Source organism: Osmerus mordax, chromosome 8, assembly GCF_038355195.1.
Source record: "Osmerus mordax isolate fOsmMor3 chromosome 8, fOsmMor3.pri, whole genome shotgun sequence".
Classification (NCBI taxonomy): Eukaryota; Metazoa; Chordata; class Actinopteri; order Osmeriformes; family Osmeridae; genus Osmerus; species Osmerus mordax.
In genome coordinates, this window is record NC_090057.1 from 12423952 (window position 1) to 12441693 (window position 17742).

At 44.6% G+C, this 17742-nt stretch overlaps 1 protein-coding gene across 1 annotated transcript in view; it reads right to left on the minus strand.

The window, feature by feature from the left end:
- Positions 1-8547: 8547 nt before the first annotated feature.
- kif26aa (kinesin family member 26Aa) overlaps positions 8548-17742 on the minus strand; it is a 73978-nt gene continuing 64783 nt past the window's right edge. The window contains exons 13-18 of the mRNA XM_067241410.1: positions 15269-17705; positions 14341-14537; positions 13382-13384; positions 13283-13303; positions 12544-12694; positions 8548-10658 (exon numbers count right to left, since the gene is read on the minus strand). Coding sequence (XP_067097511.1) covers positions 10474-10658; positions 12544-12694; positions 13283-13303; positions 13382-13384; positions 14341-14537; positions 15269-17705 — 2994 coding nt within the window. The 3' untranslated portion in view covers positions 8548-10473. The remainder of the gene's footprint in view (positions 10659-12543; positions 12695-13282; positions 13304-13381; positions 13385-14340; positions 14538-15268; positions 17706-17742) is intronic.

Consider the following 17742-nt stretch of genomic DNA (forward strand, 5'->3'; position numbering starts at 1 on the left):
ACACAAATGGACACAAGCACATTGAATTCAAGTCAATTCCAAACAAGCCAGATACAGCAAGGAGTTCAGGCATCATGCCCAGACTTTGGGCGATGGCCACAGTAACCATTGCCAGGGTGAGAGTTTCCTTTCCCTCTACAACGTTGGATAGGCACACATCATCACGGACGTGACTTGCCAGACCAACGTTGTGGTTACCTCCTTCTTGACACAGAGCAATTAACCCCAGCCCTCTTCCTCAATTCCCTCAACAAATGAATCGAAAGCCAACTAAAACCACAGAGACTTGTCACCAACGTGTTGTATGTCGATCGCATAATCTCAGGTAGTGCTATGGTAGGACTGTTCCTCTCATGTGTGGTAAAAGCTAGCCCAGAACGCAGACGCTTGTGTTTTTTCGCCTTTGGTCTCTCAATCAAGTAGTCATCATGCCGCAGAGCTACATAATTGAAGCAAATCCCAGCCAGGAGTTAGAAGAGATGGAATGAGCTAGCATGAATACGTCCCTCATGTCATCACACTGCATGAAAACAATGGGAGATTGTTGCATTAGAGACAAAGACAAATGTGTCCATGAAATGAGTTTTGCACATTAAAGGGGGAGATGGTGCGTTGAATGGTATCTAAGAAATCATTTCTGAAATTGAAATGTGTTCATGTTGATAATAATGCCTGTGTCGGCATTGGCTGTTCAAAACAGTCTCTCCGAGACCACTTCAAACCAAAGTTTCACTTAATGATGGGAGCATATTCTGGCTTTATGTCTTATGTCTTACAGACAAACAGTTTGAAATGTCTAGTTTGTGTGTCGTATTGTTGTGAAAGACCATGCCTGTGAACATTCCATCATGCAAATGCTAATGACATCATCATGTGAATGGGTCATGGGCATATGGTTTACACCTTCAAATCACAGGCTAGGTCATTAACAATAATAAACACCTTTAATTATCAGTGCACCCTGTAAAAAGGGCTGTAACATCACTGCCTCCATAAAGAGTATTGGAGGGGTGAGAGAAGAAAGTGTGAAACAGACTATGAGCACATTCCCTTATAAACCTTTCAGAGGTAATATAAAAAAAAAAAATATGTGTACAGTGCGTTATATTTCAAATAATGCTAGCTCCGTCGCTTTTAAAAACGGCACACATTTGGTAGTTTGACCTGGAACACAACATATTAACCTGTGATGGGGAGTTCAGATTTGGTACATTTACATGTATGCATTTAGCAGACGCTTTTATCCAAAGCGACTTCCAAAAGAGAGCTTTACAAAAGTGCATAGGTCACTGATCTTCAATAAATCTGCCAACATTGCGGGTAGACATACATTGTGAAAAACAAAATAAGTCCCAAAGGGAAGAACCATAAGAGCATGTAGTTAAACAAGTTACAATTAAACAACATGAACCTCAAAGTGCAAGAGTGTACCTGTGGAAACAAGCAAGCAACAAAAATATATTTCACAGCGAGTACAATAGTTTGAAGGCAGTTACAACTAACCAACAAGAGCAACAAGTCTCTCAATAAGAGTCGTTGTGATCCTGGAGAAAACAAGTCCAGCCAATTCCTAAGTACCGTTGTACTCCCGGAACAAGTGCGTCTTAAGCCTTTTATTGAAGGTGGGGAGACAGTCAGTGTCTCTGGTGGAGGTGGGGAGTTGATTCCACCATTGGGGGGCCAGACAGGAGAAGAGCTTGTGTTGGGACCGGGCGGTGGGACCACCAGACGGTTGTCAGAGGAAGACCGTAGGTGGCGGGTGGGGGTGTAAGGCTGGAGGAGAGACTTGATGTAGTCGGGTGCAGTCCCGTTCACCGCTCTGAAGGTCAGTACCAGGGTCTTGAATCTGATACGGGCCGTGATGGGTAGCCAGTGGAGGGAGATGAGGAGCGGGGTATCATGGGAGCGTCTGGGTAGATTGAAGACCAGACGGGCTGGCAGCTGGGTGGAATGCTCAGACAGGTATCTCCTGATCTTCCGGATGTTGTAGAGGGTGAATTTACATGGCCGGGAGACCGCAGCAATGTGGGCTGTGAGGGAGAGCTCCTGGCAGAGGATGAAGGGGTCACCGTCGCAGATCCCAGGGTGATTGAGAGATCGTGGGAGATGGAGGGTTTGGCCGGGATGATGAGGAGTTCTGTTTTGGCGAGGTTCAGCTGGAGCTGGTAAGGAGGGCTCCCATGAAGTAATGGGAGTGAAGCACTTCATGGCAGTTTAAAGCCACATTCAGAGTCTTCTGTAGTTTAGAGGAGGACTGAAGAAGCTTCCTACACATGTAAAAAAAACCGGAGAAGATGTTACAATGTAAGATGTTAAATAGAAAGTGAGTTTCTAACCTGTTTCATTAGCATTTCACAAACCCTACATGTTCTCACAAAGTGCTGACAGCAGCAAGAACCACGTCAATAGAAAACGGGATGCAATATTTGTCACTCATTTTCTTGATATACCCCTGATTCTGAATTGTAACCACCTCTGTTTTCCATGTCAGCACAAACTCTGAGGCTCTGTTTTGCCGCTGTTTTGAATTAACACCTTAACAACCATCCCCCATTCTTCATTGCAGTTTGACAATTGGCTGGGAGAGCCCCGAGATTTACACCCTAAAGGTCTATCCTTTGAACCCATACTCCATTATTTTCTCTATGATGTGGAAAAAATTTCACCTATTTGCAAAACGAATGTGTAATTCAAAAGGTGACAGACAGCCAGACAGCCCCCTTCTTGTCCTCATTTACCATCTGATCTGCTGCGACGACTGTACAAGCGCTGTACCCCACAAACTCGTCTTTGTCGAGATATCTGTGAAGTGAGTGCATTTGAGGTGAGATGCTTGAACTTCATTAAGCACCGTGTTGCATCTCTGTGGATAATATCCAAGGGTATGACCTTTTCTATGACAAAGGGCTTCTTCTTTTAATACAGAAAACAGAACAGTGGTAAGAATAACCGTAGTAGGTACACAGTACCGACTTCAATTGGCCTTAAGATGATGGTGACACACTTGAATGTTGTGAATAAACTGTTCATATAATCAGCAACAGCCTGCTCAGTGGGAACACCTGTTCAGATTACAAAGGTCCAAATGAAAAAAGTATGTTTATGCAATGCCAAACGTAATGGTGAGACTGTGATTATAATTACAATACCTAATAGCCCACCAGCAGGCTACATTGTGTTCTAAAGCACAAGGGACAAACAGCATGTGTGTGTGGTCAGGTTACTTCCAGCCCACGCTAATCCCCACATCCCTGTAATGAGCTATATTGACGTGTCAAAGTAAGCACAGACCCTCTTCAGCCAGTAACACTTTGACCGTAATCAACACAGAGGGGAATTCAAAAGACTGAGTCCTTGACGACTCAACCCATCTATCTCAAAGTCCCATCAATAGGGGATCTCCTTAAGTCCATGAGAAGATAATTCTATTGATGCAGACCATAGGAGCTGCTGGAGGCTGTATGTGTTTGGCCTTCAGCACGGGCCTGGCTCTTGCCTGAATCGTCAACCGCCTTATTAGCTCATGATGAGGAAGGATGGGAATAGTAAGACTCTGCGGTGCTTTTCTGGGTCTTCCAAGTAGATGAGGATCTGTTCAAGGCATTCTGGAGCAGGTTTGGTCGATTCTCCGAGAGAAGGCCGTCAAAGGACTCCCTTCATTTGCCTCCTGTTGTGTGGACCATGTGGATCCTTCCACCAGTTTAACCATCTCATCAAATCCAACCACTACCCATAAGGCCTATAAAGGAGTTTAGACTCCCTTGCATGACATCATATTCAGTTTCATGTCCACCACATACTCAGAAGACTTCTTAAGAGACATGATGCCACTAAATCTGCACAAGATATCTCATTCCATCTGTTTGCTTACACGGATGCCATTGGCATGTTGGCGGTTATAATCCAGTCTTTGGTGTTTAACCTTATTGGTGTGTGATCACATGACTTCATTACAAGGCCACATAGTACCATCACACATGTCGATGTAACATTTAAGACAACCTTGCAACTATTGTGCAGTTATAATTTTGTCATATCACATAAGGTACAATTCTGCACACTGAAACCACATTTGATTTTGCATGCATTTTTTGCACATGAACAAGGAAATTGTGTTTTTTTGTAACAGTTTGTATAGATAATGAATGACAGTTTAAACACAACAAGATATTGAAATTCATCTTCTTTGCCCCAAAAAAACATTTTCAGAGGTTTGCCAGGTTCATATACAACAGAAATGAGAATTGGTTACAGCCCTGTGATATGTTTTATAACGGCATTTATACAATCTGCCTTGACATTTTCCACTACAGAGACATCACATGCTTTGGTGCCTTAGTTAATGCAGGTGGAGAGAGTTCAGAAGGATTGACAGTGGACTGGGCTTGAACATCAAGTGTAAGCCGTGAGCCAATCAATGCATCTTCTACTGGAGCAACTCCATGTGTTGAGAGACAAGCACTATCAGGAAGCAGCCAGCAGTTCTTCAAGTCAGCCAAGCAGATGATAAAAAAAGGAAATAGCTTAATCGAAAACGGTGGGCAGCGGTGTCGCTCTTCGCCTCTTCTTTCTACTCAGTTGTGTACATCTTCAAATCTTATGGCTTACTTGTCTTAGAATTCTACATGTGGATTTTGTTGTGGTATTGTATGTACAGTAAGGAAAATTGTCCATGATACATTCCAAGTATAGTATATTCAAAACAACAGTCTAGTGTATGGGACAAGCAGTATATTTGTAATGACAGTGTTTGTGTGGCAGAATCTTAACTCAAGTACATTATAGTAACCTTGTACAAACAAATTGACCCGTTTGTAATCCGCTGTGCAGAGTTACATTGCTGCTCCAGTCAAGTATTATTTTCTCAAATACAAATTACATCTCAAATATCCCAAACAGCTGTACGTATTCAGAAGAGAAACCTGCATCTGTTTGACTGAAGGAGAAGTACAATGTAAGTGAATCTTCTGTGGATATTATTCAGCGCACTACTGTACTGGGCACCAAGGCTTGCTTTAGTTGCCATGACACTGTGCTAGCTAAGGCTAGCTCATGTAAACATAAGAACAATGTATCTGTATAAGTACAATAGTGAAAACATAGCAACCTTGTCAATTATCAATCAATAGCATTGGAAAGGTGTTAAAAGTTGTTATTTACAAGTGATTTTTAGTACTGCACATTTAACCCCAAGCCAGCACAATTAACCTACACAGAGGATCATCTGTTCAGTCAATTCTAATACATTAGTCACTGTAAAAGGGGAGTAAATAATGATAATTATAACAAAACATAAACATTAGAAAATCACTCAAGTTCATTGCCTATGATGTGGTGCCTGTCTGTGGCCATGCTGCCCCTACTGGACAGTTGGTGAAAGAGTTCAAATATGATTTCTGCAGCTCAGAGAAGTGCTGTAGTGTAGATTAAGCTCCCCATCACCTTTCCAGACATGGGACAATCATTCTGTAATGACATTTCTGAGCGGTTTGCCGACCGTGCTGATGTCTTGACAAATGGGTTGGCAGAATAGCTGTGGTTAGCTTAGAGGGAGATGAGTGTCTCTACTGAGCTTGGAAATCCTAATCCGAAGGAATGTAAATGTCATATTTCAGCACAGGATTTCAACTACATATACGCGCACGGGGTACATTTTGATGGATGACTCTCGTAGACTTTTCTTGTCTTAGTGAAGATATCCTGTCTGTGGAATCCTTGATCCCCTCCCCTTGTGAAGGCACATTGTATAAATGTAGAGTGTGCAATATAAGCTATGCTTGATGCTCCATCTGAGAAAATATAGATGATGGCAAGGAATGTAAAAGGGAAAGGGCGATATAAAACATAGCCAAATGCGTTTGCCTTTATAGTCCCTGTCTCTGTGTCTCAAATGTCTGGCTGTGTGGGACAGTAAATAATAATGCACTAAATAGAGATGCATGAAAAAGGAATAATATTGCCTATAACGGGATGAAGTCCCAGAGATGATCCTGTTGTTTGAGGTTTGATTGATTGAGGGTAAGTGCATTGTTATAGGGCTTTAAAGTAAACAGGGGAAGACAGTGCCATTGAGACGTGGGCCACCAAAACAAGCAGCGTTGTTAAATTCCTTTGCTTAGCTGAAAGAGCCATGACAGGGGTTGATGACAGGTAGACAGCCATTATGTGTCATCAACAGATCCCAAGGTTTTTGATTGGTGGAAATCAACCGTTTAAGAAAGTTCTGAATATCAAATGCAAATCATTGGGAGTATTAGCTTTTTCAATTTCCATGGCAACATGCACAACAGTCCTGAAAAGCTGAATAAATCCAAGGCTGGATGCCCCCAAACCACTGAACTACAAATTATGATTTTCATAATGTTAGGTTGGACATTTACCCTCTAGCCAGTTGGTACAACTCCTTTTCTGAAAACAAATTCTCCCACTGCCCACTAAAAAAACCTGGATTTAGTTTGGTTCTTGCACAATTCTCAGTGAAATAAGTACATTTAAACATACTTAAACATTAAATAGCGAAAACATATTCATGTGTCTACAGACTGCTTCTCTGAAACAAAACTAAAAACAGAGACGCCGTCAACAATTATAGATAAAATCCAAAACCTCCGTCTACCACTTTAGGATGAATAATAGAAAATCAATTAGTCCCAAAGATAGTATCTGCAGTAGATCATTGACCAATTAGAGGAGGGCATAGGACAAGGCCTGAATGGGCATCAGATGGGCATCATGCCTGATGCTCGGCGGTTGTGTGTACAGTATAGTGTTGGAGACAGTTGTGTGTAAGTATAGTGTTGGAGACAGTTGTGTGTAAGTATAGTGTTGGAGACAGTTGTGTGTACAGTATAGTGTTGGAGACAGTTGAAAGTGTTTGCTCACAATGATATCCTTTTGGTAGCAGAGTTGTCAACAAGTTAACAAAAAAACATAGGAGACTACATTTACATTACATTTAGTCATTTAGCAGACGCTCTTATCCAGATCGACTTACAGCAAGTACAGGGACATTCCCCCGAGGCAAGTAGGGTGAAGTGCCTTGCCCAAGGACACAACGTCATTTGGCACGGCCGGCAATCGAACCGGCAACATTCTGATTACTAGCCCCATTCCCTAACCGCTTGTTATGATTCTGAATGTGATGTAATACAATTTACTATAAGCCTAACCCTAAATCAATCATTGGACTGAAAATAAAACAAGTTTTTCATCCTAACTTGTCAAACTTATTCAACTAAACATTGCCTAACCTTAAAAAGCCAGCAAGACATTGATAGCCTACTGTATGTAATTTCTCAATGAAAACACATTTTTAAAGCTCTACCTTGATATTTAAATGTAGATACTACCACCAATACATACAAATATGTATATAAGCTAAAGTAGACAAAGTTAAAACTGGGTCATCTGGACAGGTTAAACTGTAGTTGCATTTGAGTCGAAGTACACATGACAGCGCCAGGATAAGCACAAGCCTACATCCGTTTGGCCCGAGGAGTATAGCTACCATTATGAGAATGCATCAGGTCCACTCAGACACAGAGGGGAACCAGGGGCCGGTGCAGGATGTGTCAGGCAACATTCCCATGCTGTCTTTCGCATTAGAGAAAGCTGCGCTGTTTTTTACCCTGAGTGCAACTGTTTTTTCATCCATGTGTACTCAGACAGAAAGGTACAGAGGTGCCAAGATGTTCTTTAACTGAACTTTGCTGTGAGGGTAAATCCATAGCAACAGTAGTAGCATTAGATGTTCTTATCATAGCGTGTCCTTTTTGCATCTGTTGATGTTAAGCCTCCCTGGTCTTCAGTGCAAGTCCAGATTACAGTGGTCTTTGTGATTTTACAAAATAAAGTTGCCTTCTTTCCTCTAGGCTGATAATCGAAAGAAATGTGTTCATTACATTACAAATTCATGTTGTTATGCTGTATTGTGCAGATTCTAAATCTAGCACTAATCAACCAGTGAACCAACCAGCCAATATGTACTTGTATGATCAATTAACAGATTGAATACTTTGGTCCTTTTAATCAATTATCAATCAGCATAATTTTGCTGTATTTTGTTTTCTTAATTTTTAAAAAGCTTCCAGATGCTACTGTAGGACTAATTTATCAAAGATCATTCAAACTGTGATTATCCTATTTTATACATTAAATATCACAACTCTCATATTTTAGCTCTAGGTCCTCACATAATTAATGGTGAATAGTTTTTGCCTTTGCCATTAGTCCAGTCTATATAAGAGCATACTTAACCACTGCATGTCTTTGTCCATTATTACAGAAGTGGTCATTAATTATTGTGTAAAGTGGTAGATTTATTATTAAAGTGTATAATTACTACTGTTGTGTCCCTATGTTAATGTGTGCAAAACAGACGTGAGGAAATAAATAAACAAATAAGTTTCATATCCATAGTGATATAAAGAATAGGATTCACATCCTTTATTAACATGAGGCAATGCAATTCCACAAACTGTATATTTGAATTATTTATCAGAATTTTTTTTTTTTTTTTTTTTTTTACAAATATTAGAAAACTGTACATTATAAAACCAAAGACAATAAAAAGGTTTATTAAAATATTACATGAGTATATCAAGACCTCTTCAAAATGTACTGGTTTGGCAAACACTGTTACGTTCCTGGTCAATGCAATCCACAGACCAGCTTAAAAAATAATAATTATGCATATTACAAAAGAAAGGGTAACAATGATCTCATGCAGCAACATGTAGAAGGGCCTGAGAGCGCCTCATTTGCAGGAAAGAACAATAATAAAAAGTTAGAAAATTGTTTTAACCCCTTAACAGAGGTCATGTGTGTTGCAAGAGAAAGATATGTTGCCTATAAAATAACGCAAAGAGGTAATGGTTGGAAACCTTGATAAACCACAGGAGAAAAAATCAATCTCTTCCTTGACAAAAGCAATACTGTACCTAAAGTCATTTGACGTGACTCTCAAACGGATACATTTCTCGAGGCTTATAGAAGGGCCAGCACTAAGCCTGTTTCAACACCAAACTCTTAAATAAAGGTGCAGAACATTTGACCTATACAGTCTATATAATACTGAATGAATATCTTTGCACGAGTACAGTACTTGTAGGACAGACTCATTGGTGACAGGATTAGAATGCATAGTCAAAGCCGATTCCCTCATCAGTTGCGACTCTTTCTACTGTAACAGATAGAATTTGTGCTTGGTTCTCCTAGCCACGCGAAGAAGGCTTGGTTTAGCCCTAATTACGCACTTGTATTTGTGTTTCCTGTAATATCAACGTCCATCCCAAATAAACTACAGAGGAGGCAATGTGTGAGTATGTTCAGAACCATATCGATTCAGGCTAGGGTTTCACTGTGAGCTCTACTGTATTATTATTTTCTAAATGGTTACTTGCCACGGAAGGTTGTGTGGGTACTCTTTACCGTCGTACAACAGAACTTTAAATAAGTCCTCTGTCAGATCCTGAGTGCCAGCTGGCACACGGTCTGATTAACGAGTTGCAATCACTGACGCCAATCGCTGCATCACAGACCTCATCTAAGACCTCCGGCGAACGCTTCATTTTCTGTGGGCTGAACAGGAGGGTCCTGTGGGTAACTAAAAGAGACAGGGTGGCATTCTGTACGGATTGTAATGTTTCTGCTCAATTGACTGCAACTGAGCATGTACGTTCTCGGGCAGAATTGAAGCTGACAGGCTCATTCCATTTCTAACTTTCAGAAAGGGTTGAAATGTGTAACGTAACCAAAGAAAGTCTTTTTGCTTACAAACTATCGGCAGACAAGGCTGTGAAACACTTGAAAACACAAAGAAAGGCAAAGTTTGGGGTATGCAATAACAATCAACTTATTGCTCGTCTTCCCTTTTATTCATGGATTCTTTTCTTTTCCATACCTAAAACGATACTTTGTACATACTTTATTATCATATAAATACACTATACAATATAATATCATACAAAATACATTTTTTTTCTCATAAGGAACACGTTTTTAGAGTTTGCTCAGATAAGTGGGTTTCAGACTAGCACCGATCAGAAAAAAATTATATTCCCTTGGAATCAGTCAGATAAAGGCACACCCTGGTGACGATGATGAAGATCTTCGGTCGTCCTCAGTTCCAACTATCTCTCCTCTCACACAGGAAAGCAAGAGAGTTTGTAGCCTATCCAAAGTTACACTTTCATTGTACTCTGATCTAACCACGGCGTTCTAGAATGCACTTGGACACATTGTTCTCTATGCAGTGGCAAACCTCCCCTCAAGATAAAAACCTACGCAAGCATTGATTTCTCTTTATTCCCCTCCTCCGTTGCTCCTCCCCTCCGATGACTCAATCCTCAAGTCCCTCAGTCGCTCGACTTCGTTTTTCCTCGGCAAACCACTCTTCCGTCCTCTTGTTTTTTCACCCATCTTTTTAACGCCGACTTTCACATGTTCTCCATCCCTCACTTCCTTCTGGCCGTCTCACACTTCGACTTCCTGGGCCCCTCCTTGGGCCACAGCAGCTGCAGGCACCAAGATGTCGAAGCAGGTCTCCATCATGACGCGGGACTTGCATAGGTTGACACAGTACTCCAGCTCTCCTGTGGCATGCGCCAGAGCCTCCAGGTACTCCTGAGACTCCTTGTCCAGATCCTGGTCCACCTCAACTACAGGGTTCAAGGAGAAAGGGTAGATAGAGAAGATGGAAGGGACAGAGGGAGGGGGCGGAAGAGAGAGAGACAGATTACGATTAATGTGGGGAAAAATATGCGGCGAAAAATGGCCACACAGCAATTGATTATTTTCAGTCACCTTTAACAAGTAAATACACTGGAAGCTCTTCTAGATGGTTCTACTGTACATGAGTGACAGCAATGGGATCGACTCTCCCATTACTTCACCTTTACGCCGTCTTACACCTTACGCTGTTTCAACCTGCAGTGCTAGTCGTGGTGACATTGTGATTGATAATGAAATAACATTGTTTGACACCGGGTGGACATGCTGAGGTGTCTTATGGGGGCTGCTCAAGACATACGACCCTCATTTCCACCACACAGGGGGACGAAAGGGTGATTTATAAAGCTTGACTGCTCCCATCATGGGCTTGGCCAACCAGCAGTGCCTAAGCCAATGGGGAAGCAGCTCGTGAAAATGGGAATTAGAAGATGTGAGAGGGATGAAATCATGCCGTATTGATTTCACGCATACATCTAAGTGTGCTGGTCTGTAGACGTGTCATCCACTCATGCACTTTTACATTTTCTTTTAATGAAGGAGAGGACCTCGGTGAATGGGGCATCTGCCACAAAGACACACACAAACGTATGGCATGAGGCGAAAAGGGCAGCTTCTCTTTGAATTCGGTTACCTTTATCGTGTGCATAGTCTCCCCCCCATCTCCCACTTCAAACTGTATGTGACTACAGTGGATGTAGATACATGAGAGTGACGTCAATGTAATCCCTGTTCATCCCTGTGGGATGTTATAAAAATACAAATAAAACAGCTTTGACCCCATTAATATCTTACGTTGTTATTTTCCCAAACACTTTGTTTTCGTTCAGTCACTGAAGAGGTCCTGGGGACATTTTTGGTTGTTAAGAAGGTTTCAAAAATAGTTTCCAATGGATAGAACGGCAACGCTCAATGCTCAGTAAATGACCAGTTCATCGTTTTGTCCATTTGCGCTTAGAGTCCTGAATTCACTTGCTTGCCTTTTGTGTATGTGAGAGAAGCATGTGCACTCTGTGAAGTTTTAAGTGGTTTATTCCAAGCTACGCTGGCCTCTTACCACCTCAGCCGCTAAAATATTCCAGAATAAACTACATTGAACTCTGTGGCTTTTGTTAACGTTTGTACGTTAGTGGGAAGGAGAGTGGTTTCAGCTGTTAGGCTTTGTGTAGACCACACACGGTGTAAACTACAGTGCAGTACAAGGTCACTTGAGGCCAGCAACACACATTTAGCATGACACCTGCTTGTGTCATGCTACATACAAAGGAATAGGAACGGGGTGAAGTCACTGTGCATTCATACATGTGTCACAGCGGGCTTTGTGATATCTGCTGTCGCAAGTGAAAAGGTTTATTTACTTGTTTGCTACTTCAATCAGTGGCTCTCCCAGCGAGGGAGTGCTAATATTCTTTGTTGTCAATCCATGGCAAACTCACCGGAGGGTAACCGTGTAACAGTGGAAAGGAGCTTTCGAGTTGACACCGTAAATGACTGTGGGATAAGCACATTCGTTCCGAGCAGGCCAAGAGTGCATGCAATTGCACAGAGCTAGGCTATTAAGCAACGCAAGGTCGACGATCTTACACCTCGAACCAGAACACAACATCCAGCGGAGTGGTCGCAGAGCGACAGCAGAGTATGCGTGTATGCATCGTCTGATGTCACATCTCCTTCTGTAGGTTCCTTCGTGTACGGTAGAGACTGAGCAAGGTTCTACAAATAATATATGAGGATGAATCTCAACTGACAAGCTATATCGAACAACACACACACTCTGACGTATTGGCTCCTCTAGGTTGGTTCGACAGTACTTACACTCTCCACTCCACTTGCCCGGGTCCAACATCAGCCTGCATTTGGCGTCCTCCAGTTCCCCCTTCAGCCTGTCATGCTTGGCCCTCAGCTCTCTGGTCTGTTGCTGCCTCTTTTCCAGCATCCTCAGTCTGGCGTTGAAATACTGCAGGCCCTGACAGAGCAAAAAAGCGATGGAAAGGAGTGAGCGTGCTGGGTCGTGTGGAGAAGATGAGCCGTGGAGCTTCCTCTGGTGAAAACCCTGGCTGCGACGGAGGGATGTGAACAGAGTGAGAGAGCCAGACGGAGCGAGGCTCACTTTAGTCCGACATGGTTGTTGACGTTCTGTGGGGGAGTCGGTTATGTGTACTCTGTGAGTGAGGCTTCGCACCAAAGAACAAGGGTTATTTCAAGGGAGATTATTTCTAAATTGAATCAGGAGCGGCTAACCTGGCCAGGGTTTAGCCAGTGTCCATTGGCAGGATTAATTAGGAATGATCTGGAAATAAAATTAGCAACCAATGTAATCTTTGCTTTAATCTGTGTGACAAACGTTGGGCTCAGGGATTAAGATTAAATTTGTCCAACAGGGGCAAGTTATTGAAAGGTAACATAATGGGAAGGATTGTTCCCACTTCTGTTTTTATGTTAATACCTTACTATTGGGGACAGAAACTACTGATGCATTATTTATTGTTTATGGATTAAAACTTTCGTCAGGGTCTAATAATGTAACCACATTCGTAGAGATGAATCTACATACCTTTTCAACATCCTGGAAAGGCTGTTGAGAGATGGCAGACAGGAAAGGGAAAAAACACATTATCAACAATTGCTAATGTACACACGTACTGTCAGGCACCTGCTTAATGAAGGCACTTGTTCCCAGAAATAAAGCCTACAATCACACGTGCACAATCAAACACTTTGCACACGTATCTTTGGTGCTAGTGATGACAGGCTTTCAAAAGCAAATTTAAAATAATCTTTTCCTAATTGCAAATGAATCAAAGCGCCATCAGGCTGAATTAATGTCTTTCCCCTTCTCGTCTTGCCTACACTATTCGCTGGGTGACTGGCTCCTACCCGTGTGAGTGGTTAATGACCCACGGTCATGAAGAGTGGAGAGACCCATAAAGTGCATCCAGGCAGGACCCAGATAGCGGGGCCAACCTTCATTCATCACTGGCTCCTCCCCAACAAACGCTCCGGCATTTGGCTTCCCCTGCCAGGCCTACCCTACTCCTGCTATCATTCATAGTTCAGCCAATTAAGCGGCGATAGGATTGATCTCTGTGATAACCCCAGTTACTGACCAAACGAATCTCTGTGCTGTATGCCTGAGAGAACGTGACCTCCTGGAGCCGTCAAAACACTCAAAAAACGCTAGCTGGGTTGACGGTTTTAGACAGTTCAACTTTTTTTAATTTGGGACGTGCTCAGTTGAGGATGAAGCGGGCTGTCTCTTCAATGTCAGCCAACGACAAAGGGACACCATATCTCATCCACCGTGACCAAGTTTGAGATATATTCTATGAAACCTGAAGTGATTCGCGACTAAATAGGATTCTCTCCAATCTTTCACCTTCGACGTTATTCGTTTTTTCCATTTAGTTGGACAAAATCGAACACGAGAAGAGCCGTGATGGGAAACAGTGGGTTATTACACCCACTAACGAGGCCAAAAAGCAGTCAATCCGCCAACACACGTTTAACAGTGCACGGCTAGCCATTCATCGCTCAAGGGCGAGCTGACAATTTGACGTGCAGAAGCACGCCAGCGCGCCAAGGAGCCGAGCGGCTGCGAGACGGCCGTCTCACCTCCGTCCCCGCGAGGCCCTCTCTCCTCCGCTGCAGCCTCTCCACGTCGTCGATCTCGTACACCTTGATCTCGAACGGCTCCTTCAGGGTGCCACCCAAGGGGGGCAGGTCCACCCACTGGCCAGGCACGCCAGCCTTCCTCCCCAGAGAGGAGGTGTCTGGCAGGGGGGCTGGGATCAGCCGACGGCGCTGCAGCCCTGGAAGACGGAGCCACACGTAGTGAGTCGGTGGGGGTAAGGGCTGTTAATTGGAGTTGGATATGCACACCAGTAATATCCTGGCGCGCGCAGCGCTGCCTTGAAATATGCATGAGATAAAAACGTGCCAAGATACACAGACGGATAGCAGACTTCCATAGAGTGGGATCACATAACCTTCAGCGTAGGCACTGATTACATATGCATTAGGCACTAGACCCTATCCGTTGCTGTTGTGAATTACACATCCAACAACTGAATGAACAGCCTAAAAGCGTGTTTGGAGTGTATGCGGGAGGAGAATGTGCTATCACATCACTACGGGTACAACACTTAATAATTCTGCTGTAGGTGGAAGACAATTTCACATATCCCAATATCTTTCAAAAAGATTATCTGTGGTAAACACAAGTAGGGCATAGAAATGTATGCACGTGTCATAGAAAATAAGCTAAGATAAGATAAGAAATCATATAAATGTAAATTTGAACCCAAGAGAAATATCATAGTGAATACTGTTGCTACCTTGAAAGGTATCAAGATCTATAAAAAAGGGGAAGGTATGCTGTATATATATACATATATAGCAAATATTTAAAGTTGAATTGAATGTGCTCTAAAACGTACTGTACACCATCTATTTTCACATCATCTAGTCTGATAACATCTGTTCGATGAGGCAAAGCCATGACCTCATCACAAAACTAACTTCCCTGCAGCCTCCAACTCACCGTTGCCTCTCTTCTTGGGCGACTTGGACACCCGGCTCCTATTGGACGAGGACACCCCGCTCTCACTCATGGAGTCGTGCGCCGAGGAGGCGCTCCCCGTGGTCTCGCTGTCGCGGATCATGCTCTCGTAACCGCTGCTGCCCCCGCTGTGGTAGAACAGGGCGGTGCGACCCATGGCGGGAGGCAGCTCCCCGCTGAGCACGCTGCTGTTGTCGCTGCCGTGCCCGCTGCTGTAGCGCTGGGGCCTTCGAGGTGCTGTGATCTTGCTGTAGGGCGAGGGCAGAGGCGCGCTCGCCGAGGACCCTCCGACGCAGCTCCCGCCACCTTGGTCGTCGCATGCCCGGGCCTCCGGATCTTTGCTCGGGTTTTTCCTCGGGCTTCCGGCAGCGAGTTCGCTGACCCGGCTGTTGGCGGCCCGGATGGCCTGCTTGGTGCCCATGATCATGCCTCTTCCAGGCTTGCCGTTGCTCCCTGCCACGGAGCGAGCTGGGGGTTTGCCCGTCGGAGGGAGGCTAGCATTGCGCGGGTTTGAGGCATCGAGGGATTTCGTGGAGGAGCTCATGGCCTTTGAACTGCTGGCAGCCAGTGTGCGAGCCTTCGACGCGTTTGCGATCGTGGCACGGGGGTTGGCGCTCGACTTGAGCTGCCCCAATTTGCTTGCGGACGCAAAAGCCGCTGGAGGAGGTGGGGAGGTGGCCGGCGTGGAGACAGAGGGGGGAACTCCAAGTCTGGGAACTGATCGGCTTGTTTTTCCATTGCCTCCCAAGCTGGTGCCGCTGTTCTCCCTTGACAGCACAGGCCTAGACCCGACGGAAGTCAAACTATCAGATCTCTCCAAGGACATGAGGCTACCATAGAACTTTCCAGAATCACCTTTGGCACTTCTTGCTTTCAAACTTGAAGCCATCCTAACGGAGCCATGGTCATATTTTAAACTGGATGTTTTGTAACTAAATGAATCCCCGCGAAGCCGCATGTCAAATTCCTCCTCGGAAACGGATGTTTTGGGTGACGAGGACTTCAACGAATCGCTGCTTGACTTTAAGGCACTTGGAGATAACACTATCCGAGTCTTTTGATCCAAACTTGACTTCCTAACCGGTGGAGCAGGAGGGGAGATGCTTCCGGACTTGGGAAGCATGCTGCTTTTCTGTCCATTGGCCTTCTTTCCCAAAGATGCAAACCTCAAACTACCGGTACCTGCAGCGATATCCCGGCCCCATTTTGTATCAGAGGAGCTATGAGGAACTGAGACTGTGCCAAGAGTGGTGGCCCCTCGTCTAAGTTGAGGCATCCTGATCAGCGTTTCCCCTTTCTTGCTGCTGGACTTCTCACAACCGTCAACAACCCTCTGAGCGGATGAGGCCACTTGGGCCTTTGGCGGACGAGGTACACTGTTGCTGTTTCCGCCTGGCCTCCCGGAAGGAATGCCACTTGTCCCATTTCGGGGTGGCTTGTTCGCAGAAGAACACTCAGTCCCTCTGTGGTCGGAGTGGCTGCTACCTCGAAGCCAAAGCTCGTCTTGCCTGCCTTCCTGTCTACTGGAGCTTGGGAGGATAGATGAGGTAGGCTTGGTTTTCCTGGGAAGACTGGAGTGAACGGCATGGCGGGGGTTCTGAAAAGAGCCTGAAGTGTTCAGAGTATTGGCTCTCAGTTTGGAACCTTTGAGGGATGCTTTGGTTGAGTCAGGGGAGGTCGGGCACTTAGTTGAGGAAAGTTTACTTGGGGTGGCAGGGTCACTGTCCAGTTCAGAAAAGCAGACGCCACTGTCATTTAGGGAGCTTTTAGCGCCGTGCTGCAAGAAGGGCTCCCTGCGAAATATACTCGGAGAAGATAAAAAAGACACGTTCTCCGGCGCTACCAACTTCGCCTTCGGAAGGAGTCTACCGGTCGAATGGGTTCCTTCACTTTCAAGTGAACACACGCTCGCTTCGCTAGGCCAGGAGCCAATGGAGGATTGTCTGCTGCCACGATGGCCAAATAACTCATCCAGGGAAGCTGACACCACTTCAGAGCTCACCCCGGAGGCCCCCTCCTGGGATGTATAAGCATCAAACTCATCATTGATGCTGCTGATAATGCTAACAGGACGGGAGCCAGAGGTCACAGCCTGGATGGAACAGTCACTGTTGAAGCTAATTATACTAGAAGGTCGCCCGTTGTCCGGAACGAGGCCGATAGACAGCTCCTCCACCACTGTGAACACAAGTTCGTCTTCCCCGTTGAGTTCCACAGGCTGCTGGAGGGTGACAGTGGTCCGTAAGACATCCCTTTCGAGGCACCGGCCTCTCAGGGCTGCCCGCAGATGACTCACCTCCATGGGACTCCTGCTCATGTGGTGGGCTCTCTCCATGACAGGGGAGCCCCCAGGTTGTCCCTGCCTCAGAGCCTGCTGACTCATTCCCACCGGAGGTGCCCTGTCAATGGCCTCAGCATTCTGGATGTGTGTCCTGGAGGGCCTTGGCAAGGAGGGA